General features: G+C 39.2%; 1 protein-coding gene across 2 annotated transcripts; it reads right to left on the bottom strand.

Moving 5' to 3' along the window:
• Positions 1-1,468: 1,468 nt before the first annotated feature.
• On the bottom strand, positions 1,469-27,945 carry SYAP1 (synapse associated protein 1). Of its 2 annotated transcripts, XM_082338030.1 has the most exons (9): positions 27,666-27,945; positions 21,612-21,730; positions 19,458-19,524; positions 17,677-17,750; positions 17,190-17,329; positions 14,731-14,876; positions 9,477-9,535; positions 8,321-8,468; positions 1,469-6,775 (listed from the first exon to the last, which is right to left on the bottom strand). In XM_082338030.1, the coding sequence occupies exons 1-9, from the start codon at positions 27,859-27,861 to the stop codon at positions 6,648-6,650; spliced, it is 1,077 nt and encodes a 358-aa protein (XP_082194156.1). In that variant the 5' UTR covers positions 27,862-27,945; the 3' UTR covers positions 1,469-6,647. The 2 variants fall into 2 exon arrangements, with proteins under 2 accessions (XP_082194156.1, XP_082194157.1); XM_082338031.1 differs by lacking the exons at positions 8,321-8,468; positions 9,477-9,535.
• Positions 27,946-27,998: the final 53 nt, after the last annotated feature.

The following is a 27,998-nucleotide window of genomic DNA, read 5'->3' as shown; positions in this document are numbered from 1 at the left end:
TGATGTAACTCCGCATCCGTTGGTAAAAATCTCTAGTTATCAACTTTTTACAAATTTTCAGGGTAATCTGTTTTTACAAACTACATCCAAGTTATGTGGTTATTACCATACTTGAGCGTAGTCTAACTTCATGAAATCTGTATACGTAAGCCATCAGTTTGATACCTCTCTTGAATACTTCGCTGCCTTCGTTGGCGTGGGATGGGGACTCCAGGCAACTTGGTGAAAAATATGTTCCTTCAATATTTTTTTGTTAACCGATCAGTAAGAATACTAGGGTGATAACTAGAACAAGATGTTTAAAACTCTCAACAATGACAATTGAGAAACTATGAAATAAAGATAGTATTTCTTTTCTTACAGCATTGTTACAACATGCAAGGCAGTCAGGAAACCATTGAAATGCAGCACCAAATTTAATTTTGTCCTTTTCATCATGATTACTACCATGATTGCTTTCAGTGAAATTTTCAAGAAGCCATGGACTACCAGAATTTTTCTTGGAACACTTCCCCCCAGTACTGAGTAGGAACTGTAATTCTTCCAATGTTACTTTTCCCAGAAAGACCAATCAAAAGTGAAAACGAAGGCAGGAGAAAAATGGAAAAATACAAACAAACCAAAAGAAACAACCCAAATCACCACTCTTCTGCTTTACAGGATCCTAAAATTAAATGACGGCTACTAGGGAAATTGCCTGGGGCCCAATGCGGACAATAGTGCAAACACATACTGGCTTAACATACAGCTATAAATAAAAAACAAACAAGATGTCGGAGTGCATGTGGAATGGGATGAGGAGTAATACAGAAAATGAAAGCAGCGTGTGTCAGCTGGGTGGTGCCTTCTCCTACGTGCTGGTTGCACGTCACACCTCCCTCCCAGAAAATGAACTCTGAACGTAAATGATCTCTAAGGAAAGCTGTCCTCCAAATTATTGGGGGCATAGGAAAAACTGCTGTATGACAAGAGTGAAAAGTCTGAAATTGCTCGCTTGGCTCAGGAAAGCAACAAGAGAGACATGATGAAAAGAAGGCAAAGTCAGGATCTTCTGTTTCCCTGTGTCACACAGAGTTAAGTTAAATTACAAAGTGGCACATTTAAAGCCAATAAAAAGATTTTCCCCCCTCACGCATTAAGAAATTAATTACCCCACAATACCAATGAAATAATGAAATAGATTAAAAAAGGAACTGGACGTTTGTATCGATAAGAATGATAGCCCGTTACAGGTTCGTGCAAGCATACTTTGGAAGAGAATTTGGGTGTCGGCCAGCAGAGTCTGAAGGCGAGCCTTGGCTCTCCGCGATGGGCAGGCGGTCGGTCGGGGGATCCGATGAACGCGGTGCTGCTTACCCTAACGCTGCTCGTGTCCTTGTTGACACCAGCCAGGACTGGGGGCAGGACACCCAAGCCAGAGGCTGTGCTGGCAGTCGTGAGTTAAATCTGCTGGTGGTTGTCCTCCGGCACCCGGACCAAGGGGATGCAGACCGTTCCCTATCGTACCCCTCGGCGCCTGACCTCCAAAGCCGGGTTGCTCGCCAGCTCCACTGGGAATAACTCAGTGCCCAGGAGCGGATGGAGAGATTGCTAGTTGTTGGCTCAGGACAAACAGTTTTAGGGGTCTTTCTAACTGTTTATAGGTGTCCAGTTTTCAACACATGCTCAGCCACGTCAGTTGATTAGTATATCCATAGCCACAGAAATACGAAGTCTGTCCGATACAACAGTTCCTCCTCCTGAAAGATCCCATGTGCTGGTATTTTTGCCTGCTTAGGCGATGGTTTCAGCTCTTGCATTCATATGCCTGCTAATTCTTTGACACCTCATCCCAGTGAGAGAGATTGTTGTTTCCACATCCACACTAAATGTCTGCAGAGGCTCCTCTCCACCCCAGTAATGCTCTTACAGCAGCACTTTTCATCCACCCAACACACGATGGGCTTGAAAGTCTTGTTACACATGATACAGGATGCAAGGCGGTGATGATGCAGCAAAAGCAGAACTGTTTGATGTTTAAATTGCAGGCACCAAAGTCACGAAAGGGCCTATGGCCAGCATTCCTGAAATAAGTGGGACAAGAAGCTGGGTGTAATCAATCTATTCGCTGGCCATTATTTGCCTATGAGTAAATTTGGCTCCTTCCTCCTCGGGAAGGATAGGAAACACAGAGAAACAGTAGCTTTATCTGGCTCTGAAACCTTCACGTTTGAGTATGGAAGCCATAGCCAAGAGAACGAATAAATCAAAGCAACTGCAGAATTAAGGTTTTGTGCATGCATACAATTAACCCCCCCAACATGGTTTTCTTCAGAACATCATACATCAAAGCAGGCATCAAATCTTTATTCTTTTTATTTTATATATAACCCTTAATTCACTGCATTTTATTTCTGTCTTTCCCTCCTTTGTCAGGACCACTTCCATTGAGAAAAAATAAACTTTCTGCCCAGGTAGTTTTGGATTAAGTGTACCTCCCAAGTGTATCTGGAGAGGTTTGTCATAGCTTCATGAATCCCTGAATTAGCAAAGGAAAACGTTCTCAATCTGTGCCATAATGAAAACCAGGCTTTTGTGAAATGAAGCAAGTGATTCATACTTCAAGATCATTTCTGCAGAGCGCTGTCTCATTAAAAATGATAGAGTGACAAACTAATGACAGTTATTTTGGTCGCTCCTCCTCTCACAATGGTATCTGGTTAAAAGTAACAGCTGAAAAGGAAAAGTACATTGTGATTTTTTAAATATATTTAGACACACTAATAGATGTGGGTTTGCATTTATATATATGCATGGTCTTCATATGCATATATATAGAGCCAATACTGGGCTACACTGAGAAGAAAATGAAGCCATGCACATCTTCTGATGTTTTGTAAGAATTGTTATTTTCTGAAATAATTAACTTCAATATAATACAAAGAAAATATAGCAAGAAATTAATTCACTCGTCATTTCACTTAAAAAAATGGAATGCTGATCTAAAAAGAACCCTAATGTTTAAAACAAAGGAAAAAAACATTGGAAATGCGTAGTTTGGGACAAAAATCTACTACTATGGATAACATCGTTTAAGGCTAGGCTGCTATGCAGTTGTTGTTACAGAGGTACCAGCCAGCACTTTCTGCGACATACAGTATCAGCCCATCCAATACACCTTTCTTCTAAACTTCTGCTGAATCGAAACCCAGACCATTATCAGCGTGGCTCTTGACGCTGTACTTGTACAGCTAGGCTCTAGATACAGCACACGGACCGAGGGCCCCACGTGGCTGCTGTTGCTTGGCAGCGCACCGGTGGGTCACCAGCCGCACTTCGTTCCCTTTTCTCTAACAGCTGTTTGCAAAGTAAAAGTCAATAATATGCGAGTGGGCAAGAGTTCAAGGGTGCGTCTCACGGTCAGGTGATCTGCTCCTGTACGTAGGGTTACGCTTTTAATGCACGAGGTTAACATTGCGCTTCAGTACTACGTACCTAACCCCGCCAATCACACACCAAGATAAGCAAACAGCATGGAGGAAAAAAATACTTTTATGACCCAACTGAAGTGACAAACTAAAGAAATTCAAAGTTTACTGAAACGATTCCGGACATTGAAAGCTTTGGTTAACTTTGTTTAGAGAACAGCTGTAAATGATCGAATAAAAATGTAGGGGAATATTTTACTACACATTTTTTATTCCAGGATTTTATGATCTTTCCTCTTCCTCCTCCTCCACACAAATTACTGGATCAAAAAATTCCATACACATATTAACTAATAGCAACTGGACTAGTAAACTAATAGTTGAAGAGGATGCTTCAGTGCACAGAATAACTGGAGATGTCGCTATCTCAGAAGAAAGCTGTATCACTGTTCTAAGCTAACCTAAATGATTCCTGGGTAACCTTTTCCCTGTTTCTCAAAGGTTAATTCCAACATCTGCATGTTTAGCTGCTTCTAAGAAAACTTGTTAACAATCTTTTTGTTTGTTTGTTTGCTTTTCCTCAGTGTTTCAAACAACTGCATTTTCTGTTACATTGTCTCCACAGGTTGGTATTATTTAGATCCATTCTTGGTGTCTTTTGGTTTTGTCTTTGATTTTGTACTGTTGGTGTTCTGCTGGATTTTAGCATCTGCACCAGCCCAGTGCTTGGAATGACGTTGTTAAGAAAATGCCAGCATACTTGCTTATAAAGTATATTATTAAGATACATTTGGGCTACAAAGGCCTACAAAATTCACTGTGAACATGAAGAGGTCTACTTCTGTTCATCTTGTGTGACAAGTGGAAGACAGACACCTTCCCTCCTACCACGCACAATAAAAACTGCTAGACACTTGTAGTACTAGCCTAAATGAAAGGCACGGGACAGTCCTGAAAACTGCAGGATTACACAAAATTTATTTCCGCTTTCCAGATTAAAGCCAGATATGCAGATTTGAAAATATTAATATGATTTTTGATAAGAGACTTTAAATATCAGAGCTCAAGTCAGATGAAGCCTTGCTACATTATTGCCTTTTTAAATGCAAATTTAAACAGCCTTTTTTTTTTTTTTTTTTTTAGCCATACTTGCTTTTCATGAGACTTGGAAAACTAAGGTTTGATATGTAGGAGCCATCTTCTATGAAAGATGGAGTTTAATACCTATAACTATTATATAGGCTATGTTTACATGAAAAGAAAGATGAGGCTTGATGTACAAACCCCATGCAAATAAACCCATCGTATATCTGAAAACACTAGGAATGATGAGGCTGGTTTTTAAGAAAGTGGACATTTGGAGCAGTGATTTTGAGCTCCGAGCCATCCAGGGAAGATTTGCCACTATCGGAATAGAACTACCCGTCTTTTTAGCAGGCGTCACGTCAAACTGTACAGTAGACAGATCCTCATGTCTCCAGCTTAAATCTGTGAGCGGTTGTATTTGTCAAGAGTAAACACTAAGCTTTGAATACCCTGATTTTTATGGAGTGTAACAGATTTAACTTTTGTAGCCTTTAATTAATCCCAGATATAAAAAGCTCCTAAAGTACCTCTTTTATTTACCACGACCTATCTGGCATCTGTTAACTAAAAGTGAAAAACACTATAAAAATACAAGTCGTGCTTAAGATTGATTGTAGTTGAGAAAGTGTATGGTAATAAAGAAACTACTTTGAAAAGTCAAATGTATGCAGGTTTAAAACAATTCATTTTCCATGATGAGAAATACAGGAGGGCTTTCTGTCCAAGTTGCTAATAGAGACAATTTTAAATAGTCCTTTCTTACAGTTAACAGCAGTTAAAACTACTCAGCTCTCTTCAGTTCCCACGGATGAATATTGACTGAATAATTACAGCTATAATCTTTTCAGTCTCTTTACAAAAGTTTTCTGCAGAATTATGTCATTAAGACAAAGCCTACTGTATGTAACATGCCTATAATTCAATTGTGCTTAATGGCTCCTACCTACTTCATCTTACCCTTTTCCTTCCTATTTGGGATTTCATGAATGTTTTGTCAGAGAAGTTTATGAAATATATGACAAATAGAACATAAAATTTTCATTTATATACATGAAGATACTGACTTAATGGTAAAACTATAGGAAACATGCAGATGCCTGAGAAGAATCAAAAAATCTTTTAAAGAAAACTAATTTTTATTTAAATTCCATGTCTTAAGCACTGTGACAAAGTATATTTTTGAAATCTGTGTAAGTCTGAAATCTGTTTGCCCCTCACTCTGCCCTCTGTCCAAATAAATGAGCCAATTTTATACATATCTACAGTATTTAATAAAGATGTCCAAACCATTAAGTTTTCACATAAATGTTTCAGCATTTAAAGAGAAACATTTAATTTGCTCTCACTCAGACAGCAAAATTAAATGGAAACATAACAGTCTCCTGAAGAAAGAATGCATTAAATCATTTCTCTCTGTGGGGAAAGGCAGTATCTCAATATGATGATTTAACAAAAACATCAGCTTAATTCAAGCAGTTAATAACTCTGTTCTTATTTAAATGCTTAAATTTTTGCCAGTTAATCATATCTGATGAATAATTAATCAGTACTTCTTTTGGAGTCTGAAATAGTATTTTTTTATAACAAATTATTGGAAGTTACTCGATAGGGTTTTCTATAAATTCTTTGGCTACATACATTAAGGAAGTTAAATACACATGAAAGCTACTAGCTACAAGTACCTTAAAAATAGTACACATTTACAGATTATACAGGGATCAGAGTGCAAACGTGACGGGAGAGTTATTTCCAAGGACTAAGTTACTTACAACACCCATTTTTACATCCCAAACAGAAAGCTGTAGACAAACTGAGATTCTTAGATTTAGAAATCTCTTTGCAGAGCTTCTTGACCACCTAAAAATGCCTCAAACTAAACTGTTGCTTCATGTAATAGGTATCGCATTTAATTATGACATATAACCTGCAGTGTCTGTCTCCTCTTTTTTTTTTTTTTTTTTTCTGTTGAAGAATGTAGAAGTTCAGAAACTGCTCATATAAAGAACAGAAATAATGGTTGTATTCCCATATGGAATTATAACGATTTTAGATTCTCTTATGTCTTTTGAAGATCTTTCGTAAGCAAAATATGAAAGCAGAAATCCATGTCAGTCCTCAAAAAAGCTTAGGGTTATAGTGATTTTGTGAAAATGCTTAATTTTCTTCTTGCAGCATTTCTTCTATTTCTTTATCCCAGTTTTCATCACGCTTTTCTGATTCCGTCACCACCTCATACTCCTGAAGCTCTTGTTGTAATTCCTTTTCCCAATCAGCAGTTTCTTCTACAAGAGATAAATGATGTGTAAGAATTAAACTGATAATACAGAATGTTGCTTATTTATATAAAACTAGATTAATTTGCACTGTATCTCTCTTATAGCCCCTGAACTTTATGGATAATTCTCCTTAAAAACTAAAGAAACTTCACAATCAGAAATTTAATCTCCTTATTGACCACACATAGGAATTAATTAATATACAAGTCTATATTCCTACGTGCATTCTATAATAAAGAACTAAAAAGCAAATACGCAGCTTAGTCATAACAAGCGTCCCTTTGCAAGCTTATTGCCTACAGTCTTTCAGTCTTACTATCAACTGACTCTCCCTTCATACTTTTAAAGCTCTGGGGAAAAATGAATGAAGTTCATAAGTTTGTTGAGTATACTGTTATGAAAAAGAAAAGATCAAATACTGTGGGTAATTTAAAAAAAGAAACAGGTATTCTCCTCACTGATATTTGTAGCTAGGCAAGCTCATTTAATCAGGGTTAAAGGTAATCATATTTCATACTTCAGGGCAAAAAATGAGTCAGAAGGCATTCCTGTGTTGTTAATCTCTGTTTTAATTAGCTCTACCTATCATATGCAAGGGTATGGGGGAGGAGATGGGTGTTTGATGTGTTACATGTTGGGTACCTTCAGCCTAGATATGAAGGTACGTAATTCCATAGTCCAAGTCAGTAAGGACAGCTAAGATTTTTCTAAACAAATTACACATTAATGACGTATTGAAACACTTCCATCAAAAAAGCTAGATGCAAGGAACTCATATTATTTCAAGAATTCCTCAAGCTTGGCTATGTATTGGAAAAGATAACAATTTCAGAAAACAAGGATTCAGCAACATCCAAAACACATTGTAAGATGAATCCTGAAAATTGTATTATGATAAGCATCTACATACGCAAGTGTCTTCATAGTAAATAGTTCATTGTGTATGGCCAGAGTCACATCATCACCGATTGCTTTTATGCTTTTTACACTGATATTTGTTCTTCTGAACTAAGTATAAGCCCCACTTTATTTCTTCTCATCATTCTCAAAGCTATTTGTTAAACTTTAACTGTTCCAAACGCTTTTACAGCAGAGGCATCTGCAAACTCACAGTCTGGTGCAAATACTGCATTTTTAGCTGGTGTCACAAGAAGAAAACATAGCCTGACTTCCAAATACTGTACTTTACCTACAAGGATGTCAATTAAAGAAATAAAAATTCACACACATAAGGACCTATGAAAGAGAAGGCAGGGAAAGGAGGAATTAGACAGAAAAAAATACTCCACTGTCACTTCCATAAAAGAGCCACCTAAAAATTGATAGGTTCTTTGGATTTAAACTTTTTATAGTTAACATTCTGTATAAGACGTGGTTCAACTGTGGTAAGAATTATCATTAATTTCTGCAACATTTCATTGCAGGTCATTTCATACACTTCGAAAAACAGTCACGAATCTACTTTCCCAAATTGAATTACTTTTTTTTTATTTAAATCAACCTATCTTAGAATTACTGTATTTAAGACACAGAAGGTAATAATAGCTTTACCTTCTACTACTGAAGTCTCTTCTCTCTTTTTGTCTAGCACCAGTTGTGCCATTTCTTTTCTTAGGTCTTCCTGATTCAGATTACAGGCATCAAAAGCATCACTCACAAATTCTGATACACCTGGACTTGTGGAAATCTCTTCCTCGTCCTGCAGTAAGATAGTTTTGTATAAGCTTATCCAAAAAGGGGAAAAAATGTCACCAATACATACTTGCACTCATGTGACTGACTGCCTTTTAGATAGAATCAGCGAAAAAACAAACCAAATGCATTACCCTGACAACTATTTTTCTTTATGGGCTATTTTTCTTTAAGAGTTATTTTTGTACAGACAAAAATGTTAGATAGTTATACTGAAAATGATCTGCTTTTCATCCTAGGCTCCTTTTTGTGTTCTCTTAACAACTTTAATTCTGCTTTTGTCATCTTCAGAAACAATAATAAACTCGTAAGTAGTTTAGAACATTACCTAAGACTAATATTAAATTTTGACCGCAATTCAGTAACAGTTTTCTACACACAAATAAGATTAAGAGACAACTGTTCTTTGGAAATCTTTCTAGCTTAATTTAGTCCACTGCATATTATTGGCAAGTGAATGCACAGCTCTGCTTCTGCCAAGTGTTCTCTGGCACTGATTTTACAATCCAGAAATGAACAAGGGTCGTTACATGTTTAAGTTAAAGGTTTTTGCAGTATCAAGCAAAACTCTTCTTGCCATTGCAATAAAATAATGTTGCTATTGCAATGCATCATTTAGATTTCCAGTACTTAAGCCTGACAACTGCTGAAGAGTTGGACAAAACATGGCACATGAATATATTTTTATGAAGGTATCTCGTGTCTAAATACAACGCAAACCTTCTACTCCAAACATTTTGGAAATGTCGCTCTTCAGAGTAAAAACATGATTTATTATAATGTGCAGGATACTAATGAAAGTATTCTTCAGATAAACTACTGTTTTTCTACTGAAAATGAGTTTAAAATGTATGCACTAAAAATTAATATCACAGCAGAACAGCAGCGGGTTAGGACTGTCAGATACTATATTATTATGGTTTCATAGCACAACTTACTCAAAAGGATGCATAATTACCTATTAAGTAACAGTTTCACATACTAAATACCAGATAAAATATAACAGCATTTTTACCTCTTGAGATTTTATTTGAGGCTTTATTGTAACAGGTGGTGTTTTTGGCCGTACTGTTTCTATCAAGAGGGAAAAAAAAGGGTAGATTACATTTAAATATAAAAAGATCTCATTTAATCTGCATAGCTATTAAGTGTACACGGAAATATCATATTTTAAGTTTTAAGGAATCCTGGTCGTTAAAGGCTGAATTCAGCCATAGGTGTAGCATTTGCAACAACAAAACGGAAGACAAGCAATTTTCTATTCTTAATTAAGGCAGGCAAATTTAGCAAACCATTTCCTCATTATGACTCCAAAGTTAAATCACAGAAACCCCTCTGCCCCTCAAAATGATCCAAAGAACTACATAAATAGGAACAGCTGGGAATCTGAAAGAATGTCTTCTATAAAACACTTACAGATTGCACCCATGTCACATGATCTTTAAAGTTACAAAGGTGTAGACTTGGTCATGAAATCCAGTTACTGCCCGTCATATAAGTTCCCACACTCCCATGGTTGGGTACTACTACTGATATGGGCACTAGTTAGCTCTTAGGTATATGGGACTACATCTGTACACACACCCCTAAATGCACATGAAAAGAGTGCTCTGCAGCCTTACCTTCTTTCACGCAGGCAAAGGAAGTCACTGAAAAACATAAACCCTAGAAGCCGTTCCCAATTTCCTAAGAAAACTCACTGTGCATTCTGTATTTAGTAGCATGGTGCTAGGAAGACAACGATTGTTTACAAGCAAGGACAGATCTTTTCTCCTGGCAGGTAAAGGAACACCCCAGCTTTCCTCCTCGTGCAACTAGGAGAGGAGGAAGAGTCACAGTAAAGAGCCAGGTGGCTGCAAGAACAATTAACATACTGGGCAGGTTGTGGTAGTGATGGAGTGCTTGCTTAGCAGTTCTATTTGTTTAAACATGCAAAGCAGCTCTGAGCTTGCAGCTCTGCTTACGGCAGCGTGCCCAGGTGGACCCTTTCTGCTGACTCAGCAATTTCTGAAGGGGGGGAATTTTTTCAGGTTTAATTTTTAAAATTAAGATCAGCTCTAATTAAAATAATTCCCTAATTCGTAGCTGTCACTGCTTATACAGCTCATCTACTCAATGCCCACTGGTCTGTCCCATCCTCTCTTTTCCTTCCCCTTCCCAGTCTTCAGAGGCTCTGTTACCGCACCCAACACCGCAGCGAACGATGCTCCAGCACTCCCTGCTCGGGGAAGCTGTACAACATGGCACTAACTCTTCGCTGTTCAGCACCGAGTGCCCAAAGCACCGTGCAAGAAAGGTGCCTCAAGCTCCACCTGCTGCTCTCATGCAGAAGCGGCGCAGCAGCTCTGCGCTGGGCCATGCACCAGTCTGATGTGACCAACATACCACCAGCGCTGTTCTGCATCTACGGGCCTGGCATCACCTCTCCCACTGCTGATGTGCTCTCTGCCCCTGAGGTAACTTCATTCCCAAGTAAATAGTTACTAACACCTGGAGAAGGACTAGAACTTGGCATTTTGTTATAGATCTTACAGTCTCTACGCTAATACGAGCAATGTCTTCCACCTTGTCCCTTCTTTTTTCCTTTCACATCAACCACGCTAATTTAACTTTGTGAAAACAGCAGGTAAGGAGGAGACAAGAGAGAGATAAAAATGGAAGGCAATTAATTCTATTTTATAGACATCAGTCAGCTTTAAGAAGAAACTCTGAACATTATGAAGAGTTACCAACAAGCAATTACTCCCAGTTTTAGCCTCCAATTAGGAAATACAACCTTCAAAAAGGTTATTTAAATCAAAAATAACACAGATGATTCAGAGCTTCACAAATCTATGCAATTTTCGAATCAAACAAAACTTGTATTTACTACAGTCTGGTAAATGTATCTTTGCCATTACAGAATATACAGTCATTCGGACAGTAAATTTATCTGCATATCCTATACTGGTCTTCTGAATTGTACGAGATCTGCAACAGATCAGAAGGCAGTGCCTTTTTTTTTTTTTTGGCGTGTTTTTTTTTTGTTTGGTTGGTTTTTTGTTGTTTGTTTTTTTTTTTTTTTAAATTAAGACATGTTTTGTTTTCAGTCACAATGGTAATTTTACTAGAATAACTCTTTGGGTATTATCCAGCAACTTTCTCTTTGACTGGCAATTTCCAAGGGTTTGGATGACTCAAAGATAACAGTTTTGTTGATCAGTAGGATCAGTTGCCATTTCTCCTGTAGAGTTGAGACACTTCAATTAAAACACACATAATTTGGCAAATGTGAGTACTGTACTGTTAAAAAAGAAAAGGAGGTTATGCTGCCCTAGGAACTTAAGAGTTTAAGACTACCCATTGAACTACATATTTAGCTTGCATAAAGGAAACCTTCAGCGCTGTAATTAATGACAGAGTAACTTCTATTTGTCTAGCCAGTCAGCCTCAACAGTGTCAGCTTTCTTTTTTTCTGAAATTGGTTTACTGAAGCAATGATATGCAGAAACAGAAATCAAATCAAGATCAGTGGAAAGGGGAAGCATACTGTCAGTAAACAGAATTCACAGAGAATATGGTTATAAACAACAGTGAAGAAAATACCTTTTCGCAGAATTTATGTTTCTAATCTTTCCAAACACAACTTTTTCCTCTATACAAAGGACTAAATGCAGTAGCAAATGAAAGGATCTAATACTCAAAGATCTATTGTGAGGCACTACAGAAACCAGAGAAGACAGTCACTGCCCTTAATAGTCTACAGTATAATCCTATCAGTTGGTGTAATAAAAAAACCTAGAGGAACAGAAATCCAAAAAAGATTTTAAAAAAAATCACAACAATAAAGAAATCCAAGAAAGAAAGAAAATTAGATAAATCATTTAGATGCCAGTTCGGTGCAAAGGTTTATGAAATCATGACAATCCCAGTGATTTCCTGAGTTGATGGTGCCTGCACAGGGTAACAGTAAACACAATTTGCTCATAGAAAATGACAAAAATGGGAGCTGAATATGGTGGGAGTGTAGAAGTTATATGACATGAACAGGTAAGTAGGAAACAAGCCTAAATACAGTCTGCACTGAAAGTTCAAGACAAAAGCTTTCTGTTATGATGAAAGAGTTAGTGTAGGACATTTAAGAGTAGTTCTTTTACACAAAGAAAAAAAAAATTAAGTCTTGGCTTTCACAAAAATTATCAGTTGTTTCTCCATATAATCACATTTCCTCTATTGCTTTTCTGTTTCTACAGAGAGAAAAGAACATGCTTACAAAACTATGAAAATAGTAGGAAGATTCACTATCATGTAATTCTCAACTTCATTTTTTAACCTGCACATATTTTAAATTAAAGGTATGGGAAAAAAACCAACACAAGTTCTGTACTCCTTTGCTTAAAGCAGTCTTCTGAACTATACTGAGCAAAAGAATTACATCATTATAGTAAAGACAGAAATCACGTTGGGCTATTTCATTATAGTAAACACATAAATCATGTTGGGCTATTCCTATGCTCTCTCTGTCAATCTTCCCAGGGAGGGAACCCTGGTCTCCACAGCCCACTGGTGTGTGTGGGCAATGGTTACTCTCCTCAAAGGCTAGCATACTCTGGAGGACACATAATCTGTGGTCACTTTGCATAGATTCGGCCTAGGTCTCTTCTGTGCTCCATGTAATATGCTCAAGTGAGGCCGTCATTTTTTTTAAGCTTACAAAGCCTGAAATAGCATGAGTAGTGTTGCTATGATTGACAGCATGCTGTTCAACATGGGGACATGCTGCAATGTTTGACTGTACATAGCTCATTGGGACAGCAGACAACTGTCCTGGATAAAAGAAGTCAGAATTGGTGCCTCTTGGTCTGAAGCAGATTCTGTCCTGTCAGCATTGCTTGGATTTTAACTCAGAGAAAACTACTTTGTTCATTCTAGATGAACACATGCACACTCTGAACAGAACCTATGAGAAACAGAACGACACAAACTGACAGCAAAGGCACACGCACAAAAAAAAGCTTGAGGAAACTACTACACTCCTTTCTGAAAATGTATTTTCTATGCAACATGCAAGCCTGGCTCTGTAATTCCCATTGTAACCTCCCCTTCACCCCCAGGTTCAGCTGCCTGTGTCCAAGGAGCCAAGGCTCAGCTGAGTAACCTTAGCTCAGGCTGTGCAGAAAATTACCAAGTTTTGCAAAAGAGCTGTGAGAAAGTCTGTAAAAAGATAAGAAAGGTGAAATTAGAAACTGAGGTAGGGTTAGAAAGATGGGAGCATTAGCAGTGCAAGGACTCGAGAGGAAGAATACCAATATGGAAAGATATTGTATTCGCAAAGGGGGAAAAAGAAGTCCACTTGGCAGTGATCAGTTGGTTGTCAGTCAGGCCAGCAGTGTCAACAGGACATCAGCATTAATGGATTTCATGGATGATGACAATTTATTGATATTGGGGATATAAGAATCTGTTCCAAGGTGCAGCGAAGGCTTTCTCCTTCTGCGTAATGCCTACCCAGCCTGCCAAGATTCTTCAGATGTCTTACCAGGGGTGGTGAGCTTAACTAGCTCAAGCTAAGATTTAATGAGCTACTAGTTATCTTTTGTGTCTTAGCCAGTAACTGCTTTATACTCTTTAAGCTGTATATATTCCTGCTTGCAGAATTTGTTTGCATGCAAAGATGCCCAATGATTCATAAGACGGTCAGTAAGAATAATCTGTATAAACTGATCAGTGTATCTGAAGACGCCTACGTTGAAGTGGCTTTTTCATCTCAAGGGTGAATCCCAGGTAGCCTCCTGGTCCCCATCTTCCTCCATTTCTATAATACACTGTCTGCCTTCCCACATCCTGCATGCATCTCTGCCTCCACTACTGGAGTAATTCTGCCCCCATATCACTAACTTTGTTTGGCCTGAGGCCTAAGCAAAAGCCAAGAGCAAACCATATGCCAGCTGGCTGCGTTGGCTAGTACCTCGTCTTATCAGGTGAACCAAAGGTGACAAGACAAAAAAGCACACCAGAGACCACTAGTGGTCTTGAGCTGTTATAAGCCAAGTACAAAATTTCATCTCTTGAGGTTTCCGCTCTTCTGACAAAGTTGGCTGAAACTGGAAAATGGCTTAAAAGCACTAGGAACCCCCGCTTCCCCATCTAGACAAACAGACCAAGTATCATGAGAGAAGCTCTGATTTCATAGGAAATCCAGGATAAAAATTCAATGTCACATGAATGTATACAGTCAGTATGCATGACACTAACTTGATGATCTGTGCTAAATCAAATAATTTCCATACCTTTCAGTTGACTATCCTCTTCTCTGCCCTTGTTCTCTTCTTTTCCTACTGCTTGCTGTTGAGCTGCAAGTGCGGTGAGTTGTGCAGACTGTTTAATTAGGGACACCCTGTAGAAATAATTTCTCCAGAACACCTCCTCCTTTATGCTAGAGAGAACAAACAGATTTTGATTACTACATTTGGAAATACTGTTCTTTTTACCATCTAGCAATGAAATAAAATTTACTACGCAGATGGAAGGAGTAGACATAGCTGCCTTCTAAGTAAAAACTTAGAAATTTGTGATATTAACACAGTTTAAAAAAAATTCTTCATTGTAGAAGTTCGTGATCTCTTACAAGACAGTTACAATAGACTTGAACATATAATAATAACAACAACAACAATAACAATAATTTAGAAAAAGCTTAACAGCATGCAGCGATACATAATTTGGAACAATATTATGCTGTTCCATCTCTCTTGCCAAATTATGTAAACAAACCCAACAAGCCAAATAAGCCTGTTCGGTTCACTTACTCTCTAAACCCAACATTCTATTAATGTCAAACTATATTCATTCATGTATTCCCTAGACCTCAGGTGGAAGTGGAACATCTTTGATCTATAGGCAGAAGCCATTCCTAGTGTGCTGGTTTTGGCTGGGATAGAGTTAATTTTCTTCCTGGTAGCTAGTACAGGGCTATGTTTTCGATTTGTGCTGAAAACACAGTTGATAATACAGAGATGTTTTAGTTACTGCTGAGCAGTGCTTACACAGAGTCAAGGCCTATTCTGCTTCCCACCCCACCAGCGAGCAGGCTGGGGGTGCACAAGAAGCTGGGAAGGGACACAGCTGGGACAGCTGACCCCAACTGACCAAAGGGCATATGATGTCATGCTCAGCATGTAAAGCTGAGGGAAGAAGAAGGAAGGGGGGGACGTTTGGAGTGATGACATTTTGACTTCCCAAGTAACCGTTACGCGTGATGGAGCCCAGCTTTCCTGGAGATGGCTAAACACCTGTCTGCTGATGGGAGGTAGTGAATGAATTCCTTGCTTTGCTTTGCTTGCGTGTGCAGCTTTTGCTTTCCCTACTAAACTGTCTTTATCTCAACGCAAAAGTTTTCTCACTTTTACTCTTATGATTCTCTCCCCCATCCCACCGGAGGGGAGTGAGCGAGTGGCTGTGTGGTGCTTAGTTGCTGGCTGGGGTTAAACCATGACACCTAGTTTGCAGCAGAACTATTTCACTGTCTTCACACCTTTCAGCATGTCTGAAGGACCTTCAGTAACTAGAAACTGCCATCTTGGAAAAGACCAGCTGTGATAAGTGGGTCTATCCCACTTCTTAGGTAACATTTCCCTCCGATAATCCTCCAGTAAGCAAGAAAAGACCCAACTGTAACCCAGAGGGAAGAGAAGCCAGAAATGGCAAGGCCTGTGGGGAGGAATGTGTGTAAGTCAAAAAAGAAAGAAGAGAGTGAAGTTATCTTCCTGCCCATTCACGCAAACAGTGACTACTGAGACTAAGAACAGAAAAAAACCCAACCTATTAAGCAATGGGGTAGGATAGGCAAGGATAGCATGACCAGAGGCTGAAGACAGAGCATCAGAGACAGATCTGATGAAGACCTAGAATACGGGCAGAGCTTTAGGACTGACAGCAACAAAGAACAGCGGGGAAGGGGGTAAATAAAATAAGGAGCTGGGAAGGCTTATAAAAGGAGGAGATTTAAGATAGAAAAGCGCACAAAGAAAGATGTTTTCTTTCCTGTTTCCATCCTCAGACAAGAGACTAATGTTGGGAACTCCTACTTAACAAGAATGTTGACCTATGAAACAAGCTTAAGGAGCAGAGTCTGGGACTGGGCAAGGAAGAACAGTACTGGAACAAAGCTGGGATCAAGAAGCCATACTGGAACAGGCCATAACTGCTGGAACAAAGACCTTACGGATCTTTTAGTTAGGTCCACTAGAAAGAAGGCAGTCACAACACAGAGCTTTTCCCATTGCCTATTCAAAACCAGTTTTTCTTGCTTGCATTGCTGCTGTTTTGTGATGCATTCTTTTAACATTTCTCTATGGGGCCTCTGACTATCTCTAATAACCTTTTTGGGGTGTCAGTCACACCAATAGGTCTGAACGTTTTTGTTGCTGCATTTACCTCTGGGAAAAAGATTTTCAATTAATTTAGCACACTGGACATGGAAAAATTTAAGGTCTCTCCCATACTTAAGTCAACAGGTCCTTATTAGCTCTGAATGTCTAACAGACCTACTTCTGTTCGTTCCTCTAATTGCTAAGCTGCAATGCACATGCAATATTCCATGCATTCGAAATTAGCAGATATAAAACACATACAGAGGAAGTAAATAAATCAAAAATTGAAGGAAGTGAAAAGAAAAAGGAGTAATTTATGAATATTTACAGACACATTAAAAGTACAACCATACATAGTTACAGCAGAAATTACTTACTGTTTGGGAACGAGATCAAACCTCATCCTATTGAGAAGTTCATCTTCTTGTAACATCACCATTGCAACAGGGTACATTTGATCAAAGTCAAAATTAAACTGCACACCTGCTGGAGGATCCCGCAGAAAATTTCGTTTATCCTTTGAAGAACATATTTATGGTCATTAACTGATATCAGAAAAAGGATACCATATTTCACACACAAGACCAGCAAAGCAATCCCACTTCCCCCATAATCCTATCGTACCAAAAAGCTGCAAAGCCTTTATAAAAATAAAAAATTATATTGGGAATCTACTTTGGCTCAAGTTAATACTGAAAGAACTATTTACTCTTGCACATGGTCAGTGCAGTGACAGACACATTAAAAGAAGTATATTGAAAATACATAATTTAATAATGCCAGCCAAACTTACTTTGAAAAAAAAGGAAGTTTTAACCTCTCCAACAGAAAAATTTCAAATCTTACAGGAAATGAAATACTTACTGCTGATAAGGCCAGTATTTGCTGTTGAATTGTCTCTTCTTCATTGCTGTCTACCCAGGGAGGCACTGCTGCTTCTATTATTGAAAGGAGGAAAATAATTGCATGTGTATTACTTTTAAAAAAACAAAAAAACCCACCTTACATAAAGTAACATATAATGTCACAAAAATAAGCAGACTTACATCAGTAAGCCAATTCATTGTTCCTTCTTCCTAAACTAAGCTCATGGCATAAGAAAGAAACTCTAGGAATGGATCTTTGCTTATCAGAGGTAAAAAAAAAAAATTAAAGTTGCTGATTTCTGCTACTGTAGAATTAAAACTGTGGGGATTTCTTTGCAGTCTGTACAGTCAGAACTTGGTGCCTCTTTGCTTAGTTACTGAAGTAGTGCTGTATAACTGGTTAAACTGCCTGCAAATAGGAATGTCTAGATACCCTTTAAACATGTAAACTTTGTCTAAATTAAGTTTTCCAAGTCATTTACTATTGTATTAATTTTCTACCACCCAGAAGACACCAATTCTTTAACGATGGAGAAAAATAAGTTATAAATTTGTTATAAATTACAACATGTAATACACTGGATAAGCACACTTGAGTTCAGCTGTTTTATATATTTACACAGATACTTCCAAAATAGTTCTGTAGGCTGTATATAAAGGAAAATAAACTATTGTAGATGTATAGAAATCTATTAATCTCTTCACTGTCAATGCAAATTCAGCCTACAGAGACATTATGATGCATCTGTAACAGTGAACAAATAATTCTTGTGCACATAAAGCTAACAATGCTGATTTGCCTATGCACCTGAGATCAGCAAGATCTTTCACCCACACGAATTCACATCTGATGCTAATGCTTCTTTCAGTTAGGCCATCTGTTACTCTTTCTTTTGTCAACCTAGCTACCTATTTTCATGAAACTTGCAGAAATATAGTAACAGATGCCAAAGTTTACTAACAGAGACAAAAAGATAGAAATACAGACAACACAATCACATAAGCAATCTTGCAAGAAGAAACCAGACTAACATACTAACTACAGACAGCATGAAAAATTTTATCATGATCCATTTAAAACCAGTCATTTGCAAAATTAATAATAGAGCCACTAATTATTCAAACTCTCAGAAATTATTGCATTCAGGTAACACATTGAAAGAGATAAAAGCCAATGATGAAACGCAACGTAGAAAAAAAAAAGTGCTTATTTTAAAGTCTCAAATAGATGCACTGATGTCAATAGTACATGGGTGGGTAACTCAAAGGATTTAGATCACACATAATTGTAAAGCAAATGACTTATGGGAAAGCAGAAGAGCAATTATGCCTTTAATGTAAGCAGAGCAACTCCTACAGCGAAACTAATTAAATACTACAGTGCAAACCCTAACCCACGTTTTTCATTTCATTATGAAAATGTGACATAATTGCTAAAGCTCAAAAGAAAGGTAATCAGCATGTTTGTTTTCAATTAATACACAGGCTTAAGATTCAAAACAATAAAAGATCAGCTTTGTTAGCACAGTGATCTTTGAGTTAATTTCATAAAGCTGAATTTGGATAAAAAGGCAAATCTAAACCAACTAGATAATGTAACACTAACCTTAACCTTAAGAAAGTCATCTTCCTATTCCACAATATATGTTAAGTTCCACCATAATGTGTTTCATTAAACAGAGTTTTCATAGATTAGGTTTAGATATACCTCAATTGTCCAGCTTCCAGCAAGTTTTAGCTTATGTAATGTTATGCATGATCAAAAAAAGCATACAATACCTGATTTTTTTGTTTGCTGCTCTTGGACAAATTTTTTCTGTTCCTTCTGAAAATCTCCAATAATTGTCTAAAATAAAAATTAGGGAACCAAAATAGAAAAAAATGTCATTCCTCTTGTTTCACGTTCACTCTGAAAGTACTTTCAAATACACTGCAGTATCATATTCTTATATCCCTGGTGGCTCTTTTTGTAAGTTAATTAAAGGTGTTTCCTGTAAATCATACATTCCCCTTTACTGAAACATTTGATTTTGCCTTTAAAAGTTTAAACTATTGTGTATGTTTGCAAAATTATATTTATAGTTTTATCAAATTCAGGGGACAAAAAAAAAAGGAAAATCCTAGCTGATAATTTGCACATCTATGCATATACACTTACCGCCTTACCATGTCAAATACAGACAGCATAGACTAACTGTTTAGACCTATTTAAACATGTTTTTAAAGCATTAAACACTTAAAGATACCCTTGGCCTTACAGCAAGTTTCAAGAGTTGCCTAAGAAATATATCCATTGCAATAAATTGGATTTGTAAAATTGTTAAGTATGATTTTCAGAATGTCTGCTTAGCTGACATAAAATCATTTCTCCACTTATGTTCTTGACAAACTTTCATCAAAAAAATATGTTCAGAAATATCCTATATTGAATTTAGAATTAAAAAATGAAGAATGGTCTCAGAAGTCGTTATGCCATAATCTAGAAGTAACAATGCAAATGTTGTTCTGTAGTTGAAAGCAGACGCAAAAAACCATGAAGCTAGAAATTAATATTTAAACCACTTGCAAAATACAAATTTTAAGCAGTGAGGTCTATGGCTTAACATGTTGGTGTAAGACAAAAGCTTTACAATTATATAGCTATAATCTGTTTCTCCCCTATGTAAACTTATTAGTCAAAACAGGGAATTCATATTACTCTAAGGCATTCACAGAAAAAAGAAAATAGTAGTTTAGGCATAAAACACGCTGGAAGTACTTAGCTACAGTTTCTTATAAGCATTATTATTTGTGTATTAAATTACCAAATAACCTTCTTACTGGATTTTTCCTTTTTGATGTGGATCAAAATTACGTTAGACTCTAATACACTGTAGTAGGAAATAGAACTCTGCTATGATATATAGACAGCTGTCACTAAAAAGTCAGTGAAATCTGGAGACAAAATTTGACCATAACAGAAATTTAAAAGTGTCATTTGATGACTAATTTGGAAGACAACGTGAAAACTAATTATATCAAGAAATTTAATTTCACTGTATTAAAAAAAAAAACAAACAAACAAACAAAAAACCCACACTTTAGTTCCCCTGAGGGGGTGTTTGAGAGACAGGAGCAGGAGGAGGGGTCTGGCTGCATCTCCCATGTCTGGGACACACAGTCCTACTACAGCTGGGTTGGTTTTGGGCAGTTCGCTTTCCCTTTCCCTTCCAGGCTACCCTTGCTAAAAACACAAAACATTATGTAGCTCTTATTGCTGCCTTTTTTTTTTTTTCTTTCTGCCAAGTTCTTGACTTAAAGCACTGGAAGAACACTTGCTGGCAGAAGTTAAGCAACTGGAGCTGGCAGCCAGGAACAGAGAAGGCAAGAGATAAGTGGCGTGGTAGAGGTGGCAGGGAAGAACAGGACAATAGTAAGCCGTTTCATTAACTCACTAGGTCTTATGAAACCATACCTGTATAGCTCTAGGGTCTTAGGATACAATATCCACAAAGCTGAATCTTGCTTCAGAAATGCATTTAAGACACAGGCTATGGCATTCCTCTTTCCACCTAAATAAACTGGGGGAAAAAAACCCAACCCACACATCTCCCAGATCTCTCCAACTGCCTGTCTCTACTAACTTTTCCAACCTTTCCTCCTATGTCAGCATTTTTCATATTTTCTTCTGGTCTTTCTCCAGTGTATCTACATCCTGAAGGAATGGAACACAGGTGCAGTACTGAGTAAAGCAAAGTGACCATTTTTTTTGGCATGTCTATTCTGAATAAATATTTCAGTTACATCATTTATCATGACAGGAGATACCTGCTCTTGACACATGTAATTCCTAAAGCCAGCTTAAAGAAACGTTATCACATGCTAGATTTGCTATACATTACAACAACAGTAAGCAAGCAGATCTTTCAGATCAAGTATCTAGAAATAAAATACCTTATCAATGATACTGTCAATTTTTCCTTCTTCTACAGACTTCTTTATCGTATGTGCTGTTTCGGCAACGGATTCAGATATCTTTTTTGTAGCAGCAGTGGCAAAATTGAAGAGGTAACCTTTCACAGAAGAGAAGAGAAGGAGCTGAAAAAAGATCTCTGTACATCCAGTTCTCTTACTAGATTTTCCTTTCTCTTTAGACGTTTGGATAGCTACCTGAAGTCTTCTTTCAAATTCATTTAACCCAGCTTCTGACCTACAAAGAACTAAAATCCTATTTATCCTTCTCTAGTTCATATTCTTTAAATCATGATCAAACTGTATGTTTGATCACAACTTTCTGTAAAACAAACTTTGATACATGAACCTTGTTTACTAAATAAAACATTCCTAATGGTCCTTGAAATATTGCTTACCAATGACTTTTCTGAAGCAATGTCTCTTTCCTAATTTAAGTATTTCAGAGACATTAAGCAATAAAGTAACTTTACCAGCAGTATTAAAACAGAATTACACTTTTTTAAGAAAATGTATGTGCACAATAAAGTCTCACGAAGGCAGCAAATGCATGAAAAATTTTAGGCAAGTAACACTTGAGATTCCTTCAAAAGTCTTAAGACAGAAGCTTGCTCTTGATGTTTGCCCTTTTCTATTTTGCATTGCCTTCCTCTTTTTAGCTCCGTGAGAAACACTGTGGCCCTGTTTGCTTATTTTTCTGAATACGTTCAAAAATATTTTCAAAGACTAACTAGCACTTTTTGTATTAGCAGTGCTGAAGTGAAGAAAGGTGGCAGGGAAAGAACTACGTAGCATGAATGGTTGCCTTGTATTGTTCATTTTTAATAAGGAGAACAAACTTGCAAGCAGCAAGACGTATATCACGACCCTTCAGAAACATTAAATATCAGTTTATTGACAAAGGATCTTAAAACAACATTGGCTTTGTTTATGTCTCAGATAATGACATGATGTCACAAGCACTGTTTACATTTGAACAGGTGTATTATGACTGTAATATCACAGTTGCAGTATATACAATGATACAATGTCAGTAAGTGCCATAGTAAATATAATAATATAATAATTTCAGAGGGATCTAGATAGATTGGGCAATCATCAATGGCATGAAATTTAACAAGGACAAATGCTGGATTCTGCACCTAGGATGCAGTAACGCTGGGCACAAGTACAAACTGGGAGAGGAGTGGCTGGAGGGCAGCCCTGCAGAAAGGGATCTGGGGGCACTGGTCAGCAGCAGGCTCACTGCGAGTCAGCAGCATGCCCTGGCAGCCAAGAGGGCAAACCGCATCCTGGGATGCATCAAACAGCATCACCAGCCGGTCAAAAGCGGTGATTATCCCGCTGTATTCGGTGTTGGTGTGGCCTCACCTCAAGTACTGTGTGCAGTTCTGGGCCCCACAATTTAAGAAGGACGTGAAGGTCCTTGAATGCGTCCAGAGGAGGGCAACAAAGCTGGTGAAAGGGCTGGAAGGCATGTCCTATGAGGAGCGGCTAAGGACTTTGGGCTTGTCTAGTTTGGAAAAAAAGAGGCTGAGGTGCGACCTCATGGCTCTCTACAGCCTCCTGAGGAGGGGAAGTGGAGAGGGAGGTGCTGAGCTCTTCTCCCTGGTATCCAGTGACAGGATGCATAGGAATGGTTCAAAGTTGCGCCGGGGAGGTTCAGACTGGACATGAGGAAGCATTGCTTTACCGAGAGGGAGGTCAAACCCGAGAACAGGCTTTCTAGAGAGGTGGTCAATGCCCCAAGCCTGTCAGTGTTTAAGAGACATTTGGGCAAGGCCCTTAGAATCATACAATCGTTAAGGTTGGAAAAGACCTTTAAGATCATCAAGTCCAACTGTTAACCTATCACTGCCAAGTCCACCACTAAACCATGTCCTCGAGCACCACATCTACCCATCTTTTAAATACCTCCAGGGATGGAGACTCAACCACTTCCCTGGGCAGCCTGTTCCAATGCCTGACCACCCTTTTGGTGAAGAACTGAACACAGTACTCGAGGTGCGGCCTCACCAGTGCCGAGTACAGGGGCACTATCACCTCCCTGGTCCTGCTGGCCACACTAGTCCTGATACAAGCCAAGCTGCCATTGGCCCTCTTGGCCACCTGAGCACACTGCTGGCTCATATTCAGCCGGCTGTCAGCCAACACCCCCAGGTCCTTTTCTGCCAGGCAGCTCTCCAGCCACTCTTCCCCAAGCCTGTAGCATTGCCTGGGGTTGTTGTGACCCAAGTGCAGGACCCGGCACTTGGTCTTGTTGAACCTCATACAGTTGGCCTCGGCCCAACGATCCAGCCTGTCCAGGTCCCTCTGTAGGGCCTTCCTACCCTCCAGCAGATCAACACTCCCACCCAACTTGGTGTGGTCTGAAAACTTACTGAGGGTGCACTCAGGCCCCTCACCCAGATCATCAGTGAAGATATTGAACAGGACCAGCCCCAACACTGAGCCCTGGGGAACACCACTCGTGACTGGCCGCCAACTGGATTTGACTCCATTCACCACCACTCTCTGGGCTCGGCCGTCCAGCCAGTTTTTAACCCAGTGCAGAGTGCGCTTATCCAAGCTGTGATCAGCCAGCTTCTCCAGGAGAATGCTGTGGGAGAGAGTGTCAAAGGCCTTACTAAAGCCCCAGTAGACAACATCCACAGCCTTCCCCTCCTCCACTAAGCGGGTCACCTTGTCATAGAAGGAGACCAGGTTAGTGAAGCAGGACCTCCCTTTCATAAACCCATGCTGGTTGAGCCTGATCCCCTGGTTGTCCCACATGTGCCACGTGATGGCACTCAGGATGATCTGCTCCATGACCTTTCCCGTCACCGAGGTCAGGCTGATAGGCCTGTAGTTCCCTGGATCCTCCTTCCGACCCTTCTTGTAATAACATGCTTTTAACTTTCAGTCAGCCCTGAAGTGGTCAGGCAGTTGGACTAGCTGATCGTTGTAGGTCCCTTCCAACTGAACTGTTCTATTCTATTCTAATTATAGGGTTAGTAGTAATAGTGGATCTAAACTGCATAGTACCTACCAAAGATATATTTGAGGCACTAATAAGAATGCAAAGCACATGGGATGATAAGAATATTTCAGTTATTCCAGAAAATCAACTTTGACTTTTACACAGGGGATTTTAAAAAGAAAAAACAACCCAGCACTTCCATTTCAAACAAACATAAACCCACCTTCCTTCTCAAGATGTCACAAAAAATTCCAGTTTCCTTACAGGTTAGAAATATAACAAATAACCTTACCATGCAAAAAAAATTAAGTTGTTTTAACACACAGTTGTTAGCCACTGGTAGAACGAGTTACTTTGGAATATTCACGTCACCTTTTGGAAAGCTGACTGTTTTGTGGCGTATAAAATATTTTCTCTTTAACAATATCAGCAAATCAATACTGCCAAGCGCAGAGGTCTAGCCAGCTCTCAAGCAAGCCAGTATTTTATATATAACTTGCATTTTTAAGTCACAGAATGGTGGCAACCAAACTTCCTTGAAGTACTTGCTAGCATCTTTCATACCTGTTATCAGGCTTTACAACACACCACAGGCTTCACAAGTGTATATTTTTTTTTATACCATGTGAAGCATGTGGTGTGTTGTAAAGCCTGATAAGCCTATCTTCTACACTTTAGATAGGGAAATATATACTGTCCCCCTTATCACAGTAGAGGAAGCAGCAGCCTACTGGATTGTTTCCTCCCTACCAGCTTTTACCAGTCATTTCATATACACCTGGAAACTTTCTCATATACAATTGTTTTAGATGCAAAAGGTGCCAAAACATTCGCTGTCCAGCGACGTTGTGTTATTGTTGGGCAAAGTGGTTTTGTCCAGTCCCGGAACCAGTCTGAAGAACAAGATGCTTTTTATTTCCATTAAGGGCCAATATTCTTCTGAACCGAGGTACTTGTAAAACCTCAGTAAGAGGTGGTACTTAGCCTTAGAAAAATAGAATCAGTGGTTGAAAAGCAACACCTCCACTTTCAAATGACCAAGAAGGTTTCCCTCCCTCTTACAAATCTATGTCTGTATTAAGAATGTGTATCTAGCAATATTTCTATTATTAGTTCACATTGACAAATTCTCCTAACCTTTGTAATGATGTGATAATGAGCAAAAAACAATGTATGTAAGGCTTCAGTTTTACCAGTAGAATTCTTTATGTGCTAGGGGAGTCTTTCTACACAGCTACCCTGGTTGTTAGTTATGCAGATGTTTCTAGAGTAATCATGTGTTGCAACAGTGACATCCAAATCCTTACAAAAAAGCCTTTCCACTACAATCTTCTCTGGTGTCACAGACAATGAATCCATGAATCACTAAACCAAATTATGACTTCCAGAGCAAATTATATTTCTAACAGTCAATACTTATTCTTCCCCTGAAAATTCAAAGTCTTTTCTTCCTTCCTGAACAACCAGAGTGACTGCCAGATTAGGATCAATTTACAACAACCAGACAAGTATTTGACCAAGCTACACAGATAATCTGCTGCAGCTTGGGTAGCCTAAGGCAAAGCACAGTAAAGAACTATCTCAGACTAGCCTTTGAGATGATACTGATCCAGCATTTCAGAGCACCAGTATGAAGACACATTAGCAACGAGCATGGAGCTGTACTTTGGATTAATTTATCTAAGAATCTACTGTAGTAAGGCAGAATTCTTACCTATAGCAAATTACAGCCTTGCCTCATTACATGAGTTCAACAAAATAATCAAACCCCATTACTTTCCTAAGAAAAATCACAGAAACCCCACACCAATTTATGAAGTACGTTATTCTATATGTATACATCATTTCTCCCACAGTGACAACAGAACAGATACTTAAAGAAATGCTGTTCATTTAGTAACAATTCTGAAAAAGACAATAACTGAAAGAAACATTTGCAGCCATTCACTTAGTTCATATTTTAATATCTAAGTTTTTTAAAATGTTGGTTTTTTTTTTTTTAATCTCCAGTGAGGCAACATCCTTTAACAGTGCACAGAATCGTTAGCAACTTAATCAAATACTCCTTATTGTCACTAACTGCTATTTAAAAAGAATCTCAGAAATGCAGAAAAATGAAGATCAAATTAGAGGACTAGGTCACTTCCAAACTTCCAGCTTTAGCAATTGCATAGGATTGCTTCAGAACTGTGGAAGAGACTGCACAAGCTCCATGAAAAATTATGCGGTAGTGATGCATGCCATAGACTGCAGTTAACAAATATCATTTAAAAGACATGCAAAACAAAGATATGAGAAAATGTAAATTAAAAAAGGGTAGGGAAAAATGACTTTTCACACTTCTTCACTGACATCATTTTCCATACTAGCTAAACTGACCTGAATTACCATTTACATCTGGAAAGATATGCTTCAGAACTGTTTTGGTTTTTTAAGAGAGTATTCTGGTCACATCAAACCTGTGTTCCCCATTTTGCATCACTATGGAAGCTACATTGGAGTTGCAGCTATTTAGATGAAAAGTAATTTTTCTTTTACAGTTGCTGAACTGAGAATAAACATGCTTAACTCCTCTTAAAGCCTACCTATAACTGTTTAGTTCAACTAAAGCTTTGGTTTATGTGCCAATGGTAAGTACTGGTCACTTCTCCAACCCCTAAACGTGCATTAAACCGATCTGCCTTTGCTTCTCCAGTCGCTAGCCTGCCATCAGCAGCAAAATTCCCTTAGTGGGATAAGACTACTGTTTTATTATTTTAAAACAGACCCATACCAACACTCCCCACGTACAGATGCCTGGGCACGACACACCCCTCCAACAAGCGAAGCTATTCTTTTCCTCAAGCCTCCCGCTTGCACGAAGGCCCCCGCAGCGATCTGTGCGGGAGGGGCAGGCGCCCCACACCTCTCCGCTGCGGCCCAGGGCGCGGCGGGGGCACCTGGCCCGCGGGGAGCCGCAGGGGCAGCGCGGGGGGCGCCTTCTGCTCAGGTGCGGGCGTGCCCCGGGGCCGGCTGTGCCGGGTCGCCTCCGCCCCGCTCCCCCCGTCAGCACCGGCCTGCGAGGGCTGGACACTCACTGCCGAGTCCCTTGGCCTGGCTGAGGAGCGCCTCCGAGTCCACCTGCGGCTCTGCCTGCTCCGAGCTCTGCACGGCCGGCTCCGCGCCCGCTGCCGCCTCCTCCTCCTCCGCCGAGCTGCTCCTCTCCTCGGCCGACAGCAGCTTCTCCTCGCCCGCCCGCTCCAGCCCCAACCAGCTGCCCAGGCCGCGCAACATGGCGCAGGAGCGGCGGCGGCGGCCGCACTCGGCCGTTAACAGACGCTCCTAAGGCCCAGGGGCGAGCCGCTCGGTATGCGGAAGCCCGGGCCGCCCGCTCCTTCCGCGTACGCCACTTCCGCCCGTGGCGGGGAAGG

This window comes from Platalea leucorodia (assembly GCF_965183815.1).
Source record: "Platalea leucorodia genome assembly, chromosome: 2".
NCBI lineage: Eukaryota > Metazoa > Chordata > Aves > Pelecaniformes > Threskiornithidae > Platalea > Platalea leucorodia.
This window is presented reverse-complemented; position numbering and strand designations above follow the sequence as displayed.

Bases quoted from the DNA above. Each gene is read 5' to 3' on its own strand.
- SYAP1 (XM_082338030.1), bottom strand. From the start codon at position 27,861: ATGTTGCGCGGCCTGGGCAGCTGGTTGGGGCTGGAGCGGGCGGGCGAG. The intron at 9,536-14,730 runs GTATGGAAATTA...CCCTCTTGATAG, and splicing joins AGAGGATAGTCAACTGAAAG to AAACAGTACGGCCAAAAACA. The intron at 6,776-8,320 runs GTAAAGCTATTA...TATCTCTTGTAG, and splicing joins AGAGACTTCAGTAGTAGAAG to AAGAAACTGCTGATTGGGAA.